At 39.1% G+C, this 18,394-nt stretch overlaps 1 protein-coding gene across 18 annotated transcripts in view; it reads left to right on the top strand.

Moving 5' to 3' along the window:
- The window catches only part of DMD (dystrophin), a 2,358,181-nt gene that overhangs the window by 1,997,310 nt on the left and 342,477 nt on the right, over positions 1-18,394 (top strand). For all 18 annotated transcript variants that reach the window (XM_057310259.1, XM_057309646.1, XM_048213297.2 and 15 more), the window contains one exon: positions 8,726-8,882. In XM_057310259.1, coding sequence (XP_057166242.1) covers positions 8,726-8,882 — 157 coding nt within the window. The remainder of the gene's footprint in view (positions 1-8,725; positions 8,883-18,394) is intronic.

Here is an 18,394-nt window from a genome sequence, read left to right as displayed (position 1 = left end):
ACATCCAATATTGAATACAGGGAGTCCGGCTCCAGGGTCTGAGCTTTTAACCATCATATTATCCTGTAGAGTAGAAAGCAGAAAGGAAAAGCTAAGATTCACCTAACTTTGACACATAAATACATACTAAGTGAAAGGATGAAAAAGACAAACAGATATTTCTAGTAGTAGGAAAGGATTCTTTTTTTACCTATAAAGATCCCCCCCCACCCCGCCGCCAAGTTTGCACCTCAGCTTCCAAGACACTCATTTTTATCTTCCTGTTTGGTCCATGACATTTGTATCGATGTGTTGAGGGTGCCTTGGGGACAACAATGGGCAGTGGCATTTTCAAAGGCAGCGAGATTCCACTTGCTTCCCATGGCTTGAACTCGAAGAGAGGTCAGTGTGCATGATGACAACGGCCACTTTTATCACCTCTGTTGTTAAAAAGGAATGAGACGTGTGAAATGAGAAAGATACTGGCAGAAAAAGTGAAAGAGAAGAAAGTTATTCTTTTTTGCAGGGAAGGAAAAGAAAGATGCTCTAACTGTTCTGCACATCACTCAGTGCCTTTCCTCTCCTTCATGTGAACTTGATAAAATGAAAGGGGAATCGAAAGCGGCAAACAGCGTGTCAGCCAAAATATGGGCTCTCCGTTCTCAGCAATTTCCCATATGCCAGCCCCTGCAGTTTAATTCTTCCTGTCATTAATCAAGTAGGACACAGCTACCTTGGCTTACCTAAGGTGCTGCGAATTCTGGAATTTAAATATTCCGATCAACGGTTTCAGCTTCTAACAAGACCTCTCTCATAGTGCGCTTTGTTATAAGCACTCACTTACAAAAGCACAAGGAAGTAATTCTTCACATCAGAGTGCTTCAGTCTCTTTCCTGACACGTCGCTGAAATAACGGTATCCGTCAGTCCGGACTGAATGGCAGGGTTCAGCCGAAAGCAGCCCAGTGCAGGCAGCAATTTGGGATGGTGATGAGGCAGGATAGCCAGACCCTGGAAGAGTTAGACACAGAACCATTCATGATGCTTAGAAGCTGGCTTTGTGAATCTAGTCACTTCCTCCATCAGCATAATTTTACAGTGAAAAGTCACCAGGACTAAAAACTGGCTTCAAAGATAGCCCAGAGAAACAGTCCTGTGTTTGCCCAAGCTGTAACACATCACCCTACAAAAGATGCCTGTTGGTTCATTGTCTTAGTAGGGATTCTGAAGCCATTTTTCTATTTCAAAGCATAGAAACATCAGTACTTAATTACACAGGTGTCCACTTTTTTAAGTTTTTATTGAAATTCCAGGTAGTTAACCGACAGTGTAAATTTAGTTTCAGGTGTAGCATTTAGTGATTCAACGCTTCCATCCATCACCCAGCGCTCATCACGACAAGTACCCTCCTTCATCCCCGTCACCTGTTTGGAATCCAAATGATTTTGAAGTATTCCTTTGCGTTCCATTGGCTCATAAGAGGTATCTTTGTGTTTCCAGTTCCAAGTCCATATTATGTCCCTTTCCCTCCATTTATTCTCCTTCTGCTCTATGTCTTTTCTCTGCCTGTGATTATGAGTCTTACATAAGTCGCCATCATGTCGTTTTATATTGATAGATTTGTCTCTGTTCTCTATGCATTGATATCATCTATAACATATTTACAAAAATATTCTTCCTCAGACATTTTGAGCACATTATTCCCTTGCTCAAGAACTTCAGTCTTGTCGGTGCCCATATTTTACTCTTTCATTCGTTTCTTTCTTTCATTCCACAAATATTTACTGAGTCTTTACTATGTACTAGTCACTCTTCTAGGCACTGGGGATAAAACTGAATGAAACAGGCAAGAGAAAAATCATTGCTCTTGTGAAATTTATGTGTAGTCATCAGAATCTAGTGGCCCCTCCACTCTCTACCTGATAAGACCCTGATAATCCCTTCTTTTTCCTGTTCTTCCTCTGCCTCCCGGTTCCTTCCACGCTGAGCAGCGATCTAATTATTCCTTGGCAGGGATTCTCTGAGCCAAGGAAATTCTGCCTTTTCACCCCATTGCTGCTCTCTACCGGTTTTCTCACTCACATGTATGAGTATGTGCGTTTGCTGATCCTCACACTTGGGACACCATCCCTCCTCTCATCCTCCACTTTTTCATCCAAATCCCACACTAAGTATCTCCCTATCTGACTGTTCCTTCACTACGAGGTCTCCCCTGTGCTAGTCTCATTTACCCTTGATGGCACATTCCTGTAAGTATCCATGCGTTGTTTCATAGGCTGTGCTTGCTGCCTCCAGCTAAATCAGATAAATAAAAACCCTGCAAACTCTATTTGAGGGGAATACTTTGAGAAGGACAGGTATTAACCCTTCTTTAAATATTTGGTAGGATTCACCTGTGCAGCCATCTGGTCCTGGACTTTTGTCTCTTGGGAGTCTTTTGATGACCGATTCAATTTCATTGCTAGGAATCAGTCTGTTCACATTTTCTATTTCTTCTTGATTCAGTCTCGGAGCGCTGTATGTTTGTAGGAATTCATTTGTTTCTTCTAGATTGTCCCATTTGTTGGCATATAATTTGTGTAGTAATCTTTTATAATCAATCTTTTGTATTTCTGTGATGTCCATAGTAACTCCTCTTTCATTTCTGATTTTATTCAAGTCCTCCTTCTTTTTTTGTGGTCATGGTATCTCTCCTGCCAGGTAAGTAGTGAGTCATCCTTTGAGTCTGACTCAAAGCTTATCTATTTTGTTTATCCTTTCAAAAAACCAGCTCTTAGTCTCATTGATTCTTCCTATTGTTTTTAAGTCTCTTATTTCATTTGTTTCTGCTCTGATCTTTATTATTTCCTACCTTCCACTAACTTTGGGCTTTGCTCTTCTTCTACTTCCTTTAAGTATAAGATTAAATTGTTACTTTAGATTGTTCATGCTTCTTGAGGTAGGCCTGTATCGCTATAAACTTCCCTCTTAGAACTGCTTTCGCTGCATCCCAAAGGTCTTGGACCCCTGTGTTTTCATTTTCTTTTGTCTTCAGGTATTTCTTGGCTTCCTCTTTGACTTTTTCATTGATCTATTGGTTGGTTAGTAGCACGTTGTTTAGCCTGTATGTGTTTGTGTTTCTTGCAGTAGTTTTCTTGTGATTGATTTCTAGTTTCATCCTGTTGTGGTCAGAAAAGATGTTTGATATGATTTAGTCTTCTGGAATGTTTTGAAACTTGTTTTGTGGGTTATCACGTGATCTATCCTGGAGAGTATTCCATGTACACTTGAAAAGAATGTGTATTCTGCTGTTTTGGGGTAGAATGTTCTGTAGGTATCTGTTAAGGCCATCTGGTCTAACGTGTCATTCAAAGCCACTGTTTCCTTATTGACTTTCTGTCTGGCTAATCTATCCAAGCTCTAAATGAGTCAGTGAGGTAGAGTAGAAGGAGTCCTGGACCGGCATTTGGGTGACCTGCTTTCTCGTCTGGCTCTGTTACTAACAGCCTAGCAAACGATCTTGAGCACATCACTTAACTGCTTCAGACTTCAGTATTCTCCCTCACTGAAGTGAGGAGATTTGACCAGAGACACGGGTGGTCTCTTCAATTTCCCTAGCAATTCTACCAACCTGTTATTTTTAATTCTGCAGTTACTTTTTATGACCCTAGGCAAATTATTGAAACTTTCTACATTGGTTTCCTGATATTTAAATGGCACTGATTAAGTTTAAAGACATGGTGTAAGAAAAAGTAAATAAGATATCTTGGAGAGAAAAGAATGTTTTAATTGAAATCGTATAGTACCATCTCAGAATTTCGTTCAAGGAAAGTATATGCCATCTGTTCCATATGCATTATCACATTGCGTTGTGGCCAAGAGGTATAAGAAGTAAATACTCAGTGAGAGTTGAGTCCCACTGAACAAAACAAAACACTGTTTTAGGTGGGAGACAAATAAAGTAAAAAATTTTTACTTGCCTGCACACACACATGCACGTGCACATTCACACACACATACACACACACGCAGAGTTATTGATGACATTATCCAACATCAGAATTGTGATCAAAGAAAGTGTTTCTCATTCTAAAATGTTCCATTTCTACAACCTTACATTTTGACTTTGAAAATATTAATAATTTGGGAAGCAGTCTAGTGAATTTTTTCCATAAGAAATATGTATGCAGATTTCAGTTCAATCTGTCACCAGATTATATTTTCCAGATTATTGTATGTACTATTAGCCATGAGAAGTACATATGTTGTGAACATAATTTAGCAAGATTTACGTTCTGTGAGGTTTTTATACTTGGGAGAAAAACTTGTAAATGTTATATGCCAATACTCACTTTTATGGAATTCTGAATGCTAATTTGAGAGGCAAGAATACCAACATGATATAGTCAACAGCAATAAAACTCTTAGAGAGTAATTGGTATTAGAAGTTAGAATAGCTTAGGGGGTTTTCTATGATGGAGAATAATTAAGAGCGAGAGGAGGCATGGTCTTTCTACTTTTGAGGAAGAAAAAATGCAACTTAGACATTGACTATTTCTGACCTCTTTTTCTTACTCTTGGAATGTTAATTATGTTTGAAAGTTGGAGTTTATGGCCTAGCTGGACAAAAAAAAAAAAAGTTTACTTCTCTTTGAGTTTAATTCTCTCTCCCTATTTAAAGCCCTCAAAGCTGCCATTTTGTGTCTATGACTCCTTATTACTTCCGCATTCCTACCTTCTCTTTCTATATGCTTTAGAACTATCTTATTACACAAGGGTACCCAAGATATACAGGAGGACGTCATCAGTTTCATAAAGGGAGTGAAAGTGAAAAATGAATTCAGTATAACACATTTTGCTTTAAGAATACATGCCTTTCGGAGTAAAGTTTTATTAAGGATTTCAAACTAGGCATCAACCCAATCGTACTTGAAATATCTGTGTCTAGAGAACTAACAATTGCTTTAGCAGCCCCTATAATTCTCAGCACCCTGACACTGAAGAGTTCCTTAAAGACAAGCATTGTATCCCGACACACCTAGAGCTTCTGCAGTTTAACTCAGCCTTACAAATTGTAGACATTATCTGTTTATTAAAGATCAACACTTGCCTTGTTAAAAGCTAGTAGCCCCTCAGCTCCTGTCTTCATTAATAAAGATTAATAGAAAAACGGGTAGGAGCTAAGTATGCCCCTTCAAACTCCACGTTTATTTTCCGTTGTGTAGGTAGGGTAAATAGAGTATATTTGCCAGTGAGCAGGAAGGATTTTTGCGCAGAGATCCAGAGCATTTGCTGAAAACCACGAAGGTTGGGGATTTCCTCACATAAGGAAAGTCTGCAGCTTCCACTTCCCATGTCTAAATATGACAGTTCAGGTTATGTGTGCCTCGGCACTGTCTTTAAACGTTTTCATCCCAGCTCCCACATTTGCAGAACAAGAGGGTTGAACAAAAATCTCTAAGGACCTTACAGCCCTAAGGGCCTATGATAAAACCAGGAGGGGGAAAAAAAAGTCATTATGAATAGAAAGAAACATTTTCCAGAGAGACATTCCCAGTACCAACATAGGTTAATCATTTAGAAAGATTTGCTATAAGATCTTGAAAATAAAAATAGGGCAGCTCCTTCCAACAATTGCATTAGAAATGTGTCTTGAAGACTCTTCACAAGCTTAGCGTAGCCAAAGAAAATGTTTTCTGAGCTTGTGGTGTTTTATTACATTTAGATCACCTTCAAAATCATGTCCTTGACAAATGCCACCTTTGCCCTGTGGAGACCGGCTGGTAATGTTTAGGGCATACAGGAAATACTTCAAGAAATTCTTTCTTAAAGAACAGTCTTGGAGTTCACCTGCTGAGTTGTGAGGGTTCTTGTTAAAAGTACAGAAAGTCTGGAGGCAGAACCTGGGAGTCTGTACCTAACACAAGCCATTTGCGTGTTTCTGAAGTGTGAGAACCAGGGCTTCAGGTTGGATATCTTTGTAAGTGTGGGTTTCAATCAGGAGCCATGATCTGACTGCCTTTTTCCTCTCCCACCCTTACCCAGTATCCCTTGTCCTTTATGAGCCTTTTGCTTACGTTCTTGTCACCGCTCTTATGCGTTAGCAAGGAAAAGAAACAGTCATTTGATATGGAGTTAAGGTGATCAAACGTTCTGAAATGTTACCTGACTCCAGACTCCACGTGCGTGAGAGCCTTTTGTCACCTAAAGTCCGAGGTCCTTCTTCTGTCCTCTATTAACTCTCTGGACTGTCCTGCCTCCCTGGCTCATAACAGTCTCCCTGTCTCCTGCCCTGAAGTTTCTCTTAGATCCTTTAGAACCAAATTCCCCGAGTCTCAGAGCCACGTTTTCCTCTTGGAGACACAAAGGGTTTCATTGACCCAGTAATGATTAGTCAACCCCATTTCACCTAGAGCCAGGGTGGTGGCAATGCCTTGTGTGAGTGAAGACGCAGCTGGATGCCTCACTGTGGCCAGCCTGCCTTTCAGCACCTTTATCCTCCCCCAGACCTCTCCACCACAGGGCTATTTTGTTTCCTCCACCAGAGGGAGGGAGGCCAAGCATTAGGCATTTCTACATTCTTACCTTACCTTTCGCTTTCTCTACTCCCAAGGCCTTACGGGGATGTAGCGGCGCTCAAAAGTTCTTTATTTACCCAGAGCCTCTTCTCCCACGTGCTGCTTTTCCACATCTGGACTGTGCCTCTCTCCGCCTACCTTCCCACACGTCCCGCTTGACATCCTTGCTCACCCTCAAGGGGACCACGCTGCAAATTCCAGACACCCCAGGGAATCCCTGTAACCAGTAGGCATTACATGCCATTAAACAGCTAACATCTTGCATAGGGAATTCTCACTTGGGCTTATCATGGAAGCGCGATAAGTGAAAGAGAAAGGGAACAGAAGCAGCCAAGAAGGGAACTCTACACTCTATGCGGCCTGCGCTCTTATATTGAATCCGTGGTCTTTATGGTATTTCCGGATTCCTTAATTAGAAAATAATGCCCATAGGGTCTTGAACAGTTTAATTCCTCTGTTGGAAGTGCCTCTCGTTTTTGTGGACGCAACGTTTGTATTGCTCGTAATAGAAAGACAGTTCTAACAATTTGGAGTAGAAAGCTGAAGGAATGAATCAGTTCTAAATCTACCTCTGGGGGCTACACTCATTGTCATTTCAGAATTTTTTTGTGCAGAGTCAAGTGTGTGCACACAAATACATACATGAACATTTTAGAAAAAATCGATTACAGACTTTTTGGAACCTGTTTTCTCACTTAACAATTGACAGGGTATATCTTCCATATCCCTAAGTATTTGCTGATGCCATCGCATTGACTAGTGTGTAGGATTCATAGGATTTGAACATCGCATTGTATGAATTCACCATTACATATGTAACTGGTTACCTAGTATGGAATATTTAAGTTGTTTCTATTTTGTGTCAATCATAAGTGATGCTATATATAACATTTTTTTCTGCCTACGTCTTTGTATGATTTTCCAGTTACTTCCTTAGTATAGATTTTTTGAATTTAAGTTATGGGTATTTGTATTTGCACATTTTAAAAACTTGTAAGTATCGTCCTTCAGAAAGAAAACGATCCCTCGGAAAGTTTGGAACAATTTAATTCCAGCGCATAGGCACTATTTGGCGATTCTGTTTGACTAAGACCAGCAGGAGAATTGTATCTGAAATGTCAGGCTAAGTTACACAACAGCAAAGGGAAATGTTTTTCTACCTGGTTGCTTTACACTTCAATCTTTGCAGCACTCAAGACTATATTATATTTATGTTATAGGCAGCATTAATTTTTATGAATTAATTAGTAATTGCTGATAATATGTAAGTAATGCAGCATAATTCTTGATTTACCTGAGGATAGAGCTTTGCTAATATTCCACATTTCTTCTTTGTTTTCCGGATGATGATTTATTTGGTTAATTTAGCTTCTCATCCTCAAGTGAAATGTGGATTTTATAGCACAGATCATTCATTCGTATATTCTTAAATGGCTTCTGCGGATTAACATGTTCTAAGTACAGTTGATGGTAAAGCACTCATTCTCCTGCCTAAATTATTCATGTTTGGGGGAGGCTTTCAGGCAAATGTCTGATTTTAGTTTTCCGCGTGAGTTGTTGTCTCAGTACATTTTACACAAAGGAAACAAAGCGGAAAATGTTGGAACTTGGTGAAAACAAATCCCAGGTGCACACCAATAAAGAAGGGTAGAGGGAAAGGAGAAGCATATGGGAAGAAGAGCAGAAAGGAACAGATGCCAGATGGAAGGAGTCAATGGAAGAGGCTGCCTAGAGTGCAGAAATGGAAAAGTCAAAATGTGGGGGGAGACCTTTCCATTTCTTAAAGGAGGAAGAATTCCAGTACTAGCATGAGTCACTTGAAAACTGAGTGGTTTATATTAGTCACCGGGAGCCATTTTTTTCTACCAGAAACATTGAGAATCATTGACTGCAACACTATGGAAAAGCAGTCCATTCCAGTGTATGTTTCATGCCAAAAGTCCCAGAATTCTTCATGAGGAAATACGTATATGGCTAAACACTGTCTACCCTCAAAATTGCCGTCAAAACGCCCCCATTATATGGCTTGCAAAAGCAGATCGCTAGATTTTTACTAAGGACTGCTAGACGGTTCATGATAGGCTTGCATCCTATGGAACGAAACAAACCAACGTACCTTCAGTGGGACTGTTAGACGCATTAATGACCCTTCTAGATATTTTGACCTAGTTTGCTCCTGCTGCTTTTCAGGTCTCATTTGGAAGCCAGTTCTGACCAGTGGAAGCGTCTGCACCTTTCTCTTCAGGAACTTCTGGTATGGCTCCAGCTGAAAGATGATGAGTTAAGCCGGCAGGCACCCATCGGAGGCGACTTTCCAGCAGTTCAGAAGCAGAATGACGTACACAGGGTAGGACGTTTTTAAGACTAGTGGCTTGTACAGAGTAAACATTTTTAATGATGGTTTTGAAATGCCTTTTGATTGAAATTAAGTTGACTAGAAATCTTCATTCTGCTAGGGTCTAGGGGTCAATTATAAATAATCCAAGCCATTGTTATTGTAAATGTCAAAAGCGTCTGCGTTAATAATATCCTCTAAGAAGTTGCCTTTCTCTTTTAATGATTTTTAAAGACATTTTATTGTGGTAAATACAAAACATATACCAAATCAGACAGAATCCTGTAATAAACAGCCATGTACCCATCAAAACTTCAACAATTATTAGCTCATGGCCAATCTTACTTCTTCAAGACTTCTACTGGTCCTCTATTATTTTGAAATAAGTATCAGGCATGGATCATTTAATTCATAAATAATTGAGAAAGTATCTCAAAAGATAAGGATCCTCTCTTTCAAGGTAACCACATGGCTACTGTAGTGCTTTTCAAATGTCAATAATTTTGTTCTAACAAATATCCCAGCATTATTCAAATTTCCACTTTTAACATAACACATCTTAAATGTTATAACATATTTTTGTCTAAATAAGAATTGAAATAAGGTTCACACATTGCACTTGGTTCATTTGTCTCTTAAATACATTTTGTAAAAAAATTTTATTTTGAAATAATTATAGATGCATGGTGAGTTGCAAAAATCGTAGTTTCCCTATACTTTTCATCCAATTTGCTCTAATGGTTACATCTTACGTAACTATAGGACCTTAAATATTGTCATTTCAACAGACACTATAAAAAGGTACAGTTACAGCACAGCTCAATTCAGCCTAGCCACATTTCAAGCACACAGTAGCCCAGTGTGCCTCATGGCGGCCATATTGAACAGTACAGTTCAACAGGTTTGATCATATTCAGGTTTGACTTGTTTTGGTAAGACTGCTTCATAGATGGTTGTGTATTCTTCCATCATCAGGAGGTGTATAATGTCTTGCTTTCTCTTTTCCGTGTGTGATTTTGGCTGCTGTTCATGATCAATGACTAGGGGTTGCAATGTGGTAATTGCCTATTTCTATCATTTCATCATCATTTATTAGCCAGAGTACTTCTGTGGGGAAAAAAAAGTCATTCATCACTATTTGGGCACCCAGTATACCATTCACATTTGATAGGCAGGATACTTTCCCAGCCTTCAGAATAACAAGTTGTTCACTAGCATTTTCCAACAGTGATGAATTGTTTCTCTCTCTCTCTCTCTCTCTCTCTCTCTCTCTCTGTCTCTTTCTCTCTGGTTTGCTCATTCTTATATTTCTGTTTTCTCTACTAGGCTCTGAGTGGGGAAGTCAGAGATTTGGTCTTGCTTACCTCCAAGACCCTAGTACCTAGCAAAGTGTCTGGCATACATTGGATACTGATAAGTATTTTTGAAATGAGATTAAAAGCACAAGAACAGAAATGAATAGCGAACCAAACAAATGACTATCAAACAACAAAAGTTTGATAAAATGGTAGCACTTCTATATGTTCAACACTTAAAGAAGGATCTCTGTGGAGACACAGACAAAGGTGGCATCTTTGAAGCCAAGGGTTTATATTATTCCAGAGAAGAGGATATAGACAATTACTCAAAGGGAAGGGAGCATGAGGGAAGATCCAGGAGTCTCTGCAAAAAATTGCCAAGGAAACTGACATTTTCTTCTTTAGCCATTCCCCTTCATAAAATTCAGAACATTAAATTAGCTCTGTCGTAGGGTGAAATATAATAGTGACATTTTTTAAATGTTCTAACTTTGAATAAATAGTCAAAACACTCTGGTGTATGTGTAGAAGAGCATTCATTGAGACAGAAGGGCATTTTAAATAGAATGCATTATATGATATAAAGAAATGAGACAGAATTTCTACAAAAGGTGTAATCTTAGTCTAATTCTAGAAACCAAAGATGAATCATTGGACAAGTGCACTGGTAGTCAGGACAGACTGTAGTCACATTCCTCCATAAGTTAGATTGTGGTTGCTACTTTGTTCTTCAGCTGTAAGATGAGGAATTTGGTCCAAATAATTTCCACAGTCCCCACTAGCCAGCACCTTGTTATAAATACTCCTTCAGTATCCCTAGTTATTGGCTTTGGTTCCTTGCTAACAGTGGTAAAATGTTAGTACTTATTCTCAGTCCTTCTACACAGGAATCTCATGACCAGTAGTATGCTTTTGGGAGATGGTCATGCTAGAGTGATGGGTAACATGCACCGGATTGAAATGAATTAAGCCCCACTTGGCTGGTGTGCTTGTTCAGATACCCGTCTGTTACCCTTCTTTGACCTCTCAGGACTTCCAACCCGTGGATAACTCTGTTCTAGATGTTAGTTCCACTGCTCCTCTATCTTCGTCTCCCTCCAAATGCAACTTAGATTCAATCATAAAACATTTTAATAACTCTTTCCCAAGACCCTAAGGTCCTATGCTTTATTATCTTTTCATGGCTGCCATCTGCAAAACCCCAAAGCTTGGAAGATCTAACTAAATACTTTCTCCTTTCCAAACAACAACTGAGCAGACCAGTAGAGTCACTTTTTCAGGTTGGCAAACCAAGCCTTCTTTTGACAAGCCCAATATGTCACTGGATCAGTTTATCTCCAAAATAGTTCCTGACTCTGTCTATTGCAGTCATCACCATAGTTACAGAAGACCATTTATCCTAACCTTTCTGTGTCTACTCTTGCCACCCTACGCTGCCATCTTTACATTTCAGCCAGAGTAACTTATGTAAAAACATGTATTGAATTATGTCAGTCCCCTTCTTAGCACTCTTTAGTGGCTTCTCCGTGCCGTGGAGAAAAGACCAAAATCCCCAGCAAGGGCCGCAACCTTCTCTTTTCTCACTGCTCTTCCTCTTGCCCTCTGGACACGAGCCATGCCGCCTTCTTTTGGTTTCTGCAGTTCTCTGTGTTCTTCTCAGGTGGTGCTTGGAACATGCCGGTCCTCTGTCTGAAGCCCCTTCCACCTACTCCCACTCCTTCATAATTTCCTGGCTAACATCTGATAATCTTTTACATCTTGGCTCAGACATCAAGCAGGATTTTTCCCTGCTGCCCACACTTGACCAGACCTTCCTCTACATGCTCTCAGATGCAGCCTACTTTTCCTTCTGCAGCTTAGCATTCTTTGTCATCATATACATGTGTAAATATTTGATTCCCGTCGATCACCTTCACGAAACCATGCGCTCCAAGAAGCCTTCTTTTGGGGAGAGGGTTGTCATTTTTATACCCAGCACTTTATAAGGTGCCTGGTACACGGTGGACACTAAATAGGTGAAGAAACAAAGGAATTAAGGAAGAAAGGGAAGGAGGAAGGCAGAAAAATCAATCAGTAGTCTGATCTTAACCTTGTTCGTTCTTCTCTAGTTTACTGAGACCAAGGGCAAGGAAAGAAAGGAGGAGGAGGGATGTGCCTTCCTCACTGCAGGATTTTTCTGTTGATTCCCAGCTCAGCGTCCGCGTGTACCGTGGAGAGCTACTTTGATGCCCACTGTTTTTACTTGTGGTCTGGCCCAATGTTTTCACAAGCTTCTCTTTGTATCCTTAAGAAAAATTCTTGTCACAAAACACTCTTCCTCCCTCAGAGAACATCATCACTCCGAAGTGTTGATGAGAGAACAATTTAGCACCCTGTTTACTCAGAGTTTTGTCACATTTATGCAGTAGCCCTTTCAGAGTTGCAGTGGAATGCCTGTCTAGTTAGCAATGCTCGTGGCGCCTGTTGGCAAGAAGAACAAAGGAAAATCCTTGAAACTGGGCCTCTTTATCTGATCTTCTGAACTTCCTTAGGAAGAGAGAAAGGAAATATAATCAGTGCAAACCTCTGTCAAGATCTAGTCTTTGACAGATTTTGTATTTGTACACTTGTTTTACATTGCCACATTCCTAGGATTATAAATTGTCTTCCTCTTTGTGGGTTTCTGGATTCAAATACTGTTGATATCGAATGTTTAGTATCAAGATGGGTCACTGGTTATCATAAACTTATCCCCCATGTATTTGGTGTGTCACTTTTTTTTTTTCAAATCCCCAGCTCACTATCTGTTTGTAAATTATTAATGCCCCTGGCTGTTGCTTTTTGTGGGAATCCAAATCCCATTAGAATGTCAGAAGTCGAAACCGTAGAAAAATATTTTTCACTTTTCTTTTCTATAAATCAGGATGTTTATAAAAGAGGTAATTTATACCTTCTTTGGATATCATTGCAGATTAATGATAACACTTTATAGCAAAATATCGTTATGTGTTGTACTCTTAAAGCAAAAACATATAGTCATTCTCAATCACTTTGATGGAGGAGTATATGGTTTTCTTGTAGGTAAAATTCTGAAACAGTCCATGCAGGTAGTTAGGGGCCGCAGGCTCACTCCCCAAAGCAATTTGCACACCCATGGGAGTGGATCTTTGTTCCCCACACCAGCTGGGCAGCACAACTGCAACTGGAAGGGCCCTCAAGCCTAATTAATAAAATAATGCTCCATATGCGGTGAAGTGTTATAAATAATTAAAGCTCAAATATGCCTTAGCAAATACAAACTGACCAATTTTTATATCTTTTGAATATATTATCCTGGCTTTTACGGTTCCTCATTACTTGCCTCACTAGACTGACTCATTTTCAATTAGTGTGTATTATTCCGGTCCAGATATATTTTTAAAACTGACTTCCTTTGTTTTACTTGAGCAGTCACTAAAGTGATATTTATTACTTGTCTACTTCTGTGATTAACCTAGAGAGAGTTTTAAAGGAGCAAATCATAGTGGGAAATTTCTAAGGAGAACTGCAATAAACCATGAGCTTATTTAACTCCCTTCGTCTGACCTCAAATCCAAATGGAGATTAGGTCTTGATTATAAGAACACTGTAGGTAATGACTTTTTGTTTGCATTTGTACTAATGAAATTGTTTGTCATTAGGCTTTCATCTTTCAATTTAAAAGTCTCTCTAATTCCTTCCCTTGAGACCATTAAGGACACCTTCAAAGCTTCCTGAGATTTTCTGGTTAAGATTGAGATGGAAGTAATCAATACATACATTATTAAAACAGTGGACAGAAAGCAATTATTGCGTGGAAGCTGTTGACAAATGAAAGGGCTTGAATAAAGTAGTTTACTTGTTCATTTGTCAGGTCGTATATTATGCATGTTCGATTTCCTCAGAAGTCACCACAAAGTGAGGGAGAGGCTCAGAAATTCAATAAAATTATCCTGGAATCACGCTGTTGATTATACATTTATTTAAGCTAATTCTGTTATCAATGCAGGCCTGCCTCCTTTGGGTACATTTTAGTATGTGTGTCCGCTTGATGAGTTCCCTGTGTTTTCTTTCCACAGAAACGGAATACGTCTTTGGGTGCCATTTGTGAATGTTAAGATTCAAGTCAGCTCTGTGTTAAAAAAAAAAATGCATTGTTCCCTAGCACCTCTGAAAAACAACAAAAAAAGGTTGTGATAGGGTAATTCATTCCAACATTCAATGACCTGGCCTCTTAGAGTTTCTAAACAAGTTTGGTTCACCTACAAATTCACTATTAGTTTTATTTACTCTATGCTGTCTGCTTCGCTATGTTGGAGGAAATAGACAAATAGACATCCTTTTTTTTTTTCCTCAACAAATCCAAAAGTTTATTCTTTTAAAAGGTTAAGAAAAAGCAACAAACTCATAGCAAGACTGATAAAGAAAAAAACCCAGAAAATAAAATTTGACAGTATCAAGTGGGGATGAGGAGAACATGGCTAACGGAGCTTACCGATGTTAAGATAATAAAACATCTCAAAGTAACTTTTCACTAATAAATTTCACAATTTAAGTAAAAAGTACAAATTTCCTAAAAACAAAACATTCAGCTAAATCAAGAAAAAATTAGGAATTTGAATATTACTTTGGAAATAGACATCTTTCTGTTCTTCATCCTTAATGGAGTAAGCTACTTTTGTGTAAGTTTCATATTTTATGCAGTCATATTTAGGAATGCTGAATAGAAAAGATTTTAAAATTATTTTTAGAACTACATTTCTAGGCATTTGAGGGAGTCTTCTGAAAACTAGCTATATCATCAAAACTTGAGAATGGAGCCATCTAGGATTTGCCACTTTTCTTTAATGAGTATAATAAAATAAAATGTGAATAATTTACAAATTAGCTTCCCTACCAAAGTCCTCTTTCTAACCACATCAAAACACTGATATCTTGAAAAATATTCTTAAAATAGTATTTGTATAGGACTTTGCCTTTACAGGACACTTTTATACATTCATTTAATTTCACATAAACCCCTCTGATCATTTTCTGTGTTCTTCCTTTTATTTTTTGTTTTTTTTTATTTTTTTAATGATTTTTTATTATATTATGTTAGTCACCATACAGTACATCCCCGGTTTCCGATGTAAGGCTCGATGATTCATTAGTTGCGTATAACACCCAGTGCACCATGCAATACGTGCCCTCCTTACTACCCATCACCAGGTGTTCTTCCTTTTCCCCAAAAAATTATTTTAGGAAAAACTGTGGCATAACTCAGACTCCTAGTATGTATCGGTTCTTTCAGCTATTATTTATTGAGGGCCTGTCCTATGCTGGGGCCGAGGATACCAAAGTGAACAAAATGAGACTCTGCCCACACAGATTTTCAGATTATCCTGAGCGAATATGAAGTAAACCAACGAATTAGCATATAAAGTCCTGTCAAGTCAATGCTATGAAGGGAAAATAAACACAACAGGACTAGAGAAAGAATGAGAATAGCGGCCTTCCTGAGGAGGTTGTATTCATTCACACAAAGGTCTGAGTGAGTGAGCCACGCAAAGACCTTGAGTGAAGAATATTTGAGGCAGAAGGAGCAGCGCATGCAAAAACCCAGATGTGAGAACAGGTTTGGTGTGCTCCAGGAATAACTAGATGGGCTAAGGATGTGTTGTAGAGAGCGGCAAAGGCCAGGAATAGTTGGGTTACCTGCTGCAGCTTGGAGTCGATTTTATTGTGTGTGTGATGAGACAGCCCTGGAGGGCCATGAGCGGGGGTAGTGTGATGTGGTTTCGTGAGTCCTAAAGTTGACTCTGGCTGCTCTATGGAGAGTTGACAGTAGGAGGAGCAAAACTGAAAGCAGGGAGAAAGTTGGGAGGGTGTTGAAGTCATTTAGGAAGAAGATGATGATGATTTGGCCTAGAGTGGAAGTGATAGACATTGTAAAAAATAATTTGACCCAAGATCTATTTTGAAGGTAGAGCTGATTGAACTTATGAGAGATGGGATGGGGAATGTGAAAGAAAGTGAAGAGTCAAGGATGACTCTGAAGGCTCTGATTTGAACAACTGGGCAAATGATAATACCATTTATGGAGATGGGAAAGACTTTGAAATGATCATGGATGAGGGCGTGTACGTGGAGCAAAACAAGGGTTCCATTTTTGGATTATATTGATAGAGACAAATGGTATGATTCAGAAATTTTTCACCACTTACACTTGACAGTCTCAGATTTTGGCTGAGCCTCTTGAGAATGGATATAAATTAATTTGTCACAGGGTCTCCTAATAATCCATTCATCTGTACTGTTGTTCAGAAGGAATTTCCAAAATTTAGGGTTTAGGTTCAATGACCTAAGACCTAATTCTCTAGGTGACCATGGGAACAGATTGAGTGTTTGCCAGTGATTTCTCAAGGTCAGCTCAGAACTTAACAACATTATTGTCAGTAGGAAGTGACTTCCCCAGTGGTTGTTGGAAGCAGCCCAGGACTACGATTGAGAGTCAAACAGCTGTTCAAGATGCTGCGTGGGCACTAAACTATTCCTCCATAGTATCACAGATCTGCAAGCAGGCTGGACTCTCTTGTAGCCCATGCCCTTGATCTCAGAGAACACAACTTTTAGCTTAAAGGACTTCCAAAAAAATAAATCTCAACAAGGAGTCGGTTAACCGCGTTTCCCCCCCTCAACACTCAAAAATGTTTTCTCATTGGATACAATTAGATTTTTAAAAATAATTTCAGGCTTGAAATATGTCCATTTATTTTTCAACTTTGCTTGAAATTGATTCAGTCTCACTTATGAATTGCTATTGTTCATGTTGTTGACTCTCTGAAACAATAGCTCAATGTATCTGATACAGCAATCAATGCCTTGTCTTCACTTTTCAGTGGACTGGAAATGGATGATGATGTAGTCAAACTCTTAGAAGTAGAGAGTAGAAGGGTGGTTGTGAGAGCCTGAGGAGAGGATGAAATGGGAACTTGATGTTCAATATAAAGTTTCAGTTGTACAAAAGGAGTAAGTTCTAGAGATCCACTGTACAGCCTAGGGCCTAGAGTTAACACTCCTGTATCGTGCACTTAAAACTCTCTTAAGAAGATGGATCTCATGTTAAGTGCTGTTAGCACAATAAAAAGAAATCAAGATGATTTAACCTTTTCTTTATATCCCATATGCTCCATTTGCATAACTTCTCTAATGCCAGCTAGTTCAAGTGATTATTAAGGGAATCCTTTGTCTTTTTGTTCTGTTGTTGTTGTTCTTTCAAATTTCCTTTTTCCATGAACCCTGTGAATTTGCCTAGATTCTTAGAGGCAAAATTCCTGCGACTCCAGTTAACCACATTTCTGGATCTTGCCCTTTTCCAAGATCCTGGTTTCGAGTACACTGGGCATTGATGGTCCCTGTATCAGCATTGAGTAAATAAAGTATTAATGATGTGTTTGAGACTCAATAAATATGGTGCCTCTTTAAGTGAGGAATGTTATTATGGTGACAGAATGTATTCAGCTTTCTTATCAGAGATAAAAACAATATAAGGGGCATATAGAAAAAGTAGAAATAATACAGAGACTAGCATGATAATATAGGATGACAAATCTAAAACCCTGATCACTTTGTAGATATGACTGCGTTAACGTCCTTGTCCTGTGCCCACTCAGGATCCATTTGTTGAGTGGACGGCACCATTGGAATCACTTCAAATTTTAGGGTCTGTGTAGTGTTCTCCCATCTCTTAGCTAATGCTTCACACTAGAGGGAAAGCCCCAACCAGCAGTTCAAATCGTGGAACTTCTGAACATGTGCACATACACATCTCCTCCAGGGAAGAAATCACTAGGATTAAGAAGGCAGAGCTAATAGGGCCTCTTCTTGAGGAAAATCCACTCAAGTAACTGAAAGGTTACACTCAGCTTTGGATCCGGCACATAAGAATAGGCCCAGAATAAGAGCTCTCAATTTTTCCCAATCGACAGCATTTAATTTTTTCTCTAATAATTCATGAGCCCAGGCTTTCACCCTCAAGCATGTTCTGCATCTAAATCAAACTGGCCTCCATGTAACACACTCTGGTTTTCTAACTGGGTGTTCTCTTATGTATTCAACGATATTTATGATCCACTATGTGCCACGCTGTTGCTATAATTTTTATCATTAGTAACAGTGCCTAGAAGAGACTATCTCCAACTGCCACCGTGTAACAGGCCCCTGACCAATTAATGACCTAAATGACCT

The sequence above is a fragment of the Ursus arctos genome, chromosome X (assembly GCF_023065955.2).
Source record: "Ursus arctos isolate Adak ecotype North America chromosome X, UrsArc2.0, whole genome shotgun sequence".
In the NCBI taxonomy this organism is placed as follows: Eukaryota; Metazoa; Chordata; class Mammalia; order Carnivora; family Ursidae; genus Ursus; species Ursus arctos.
Note: the sequence above shows the minus strand (reverse complement) of the source record. Positions and strands in the feature narration are given on the sequence as shown.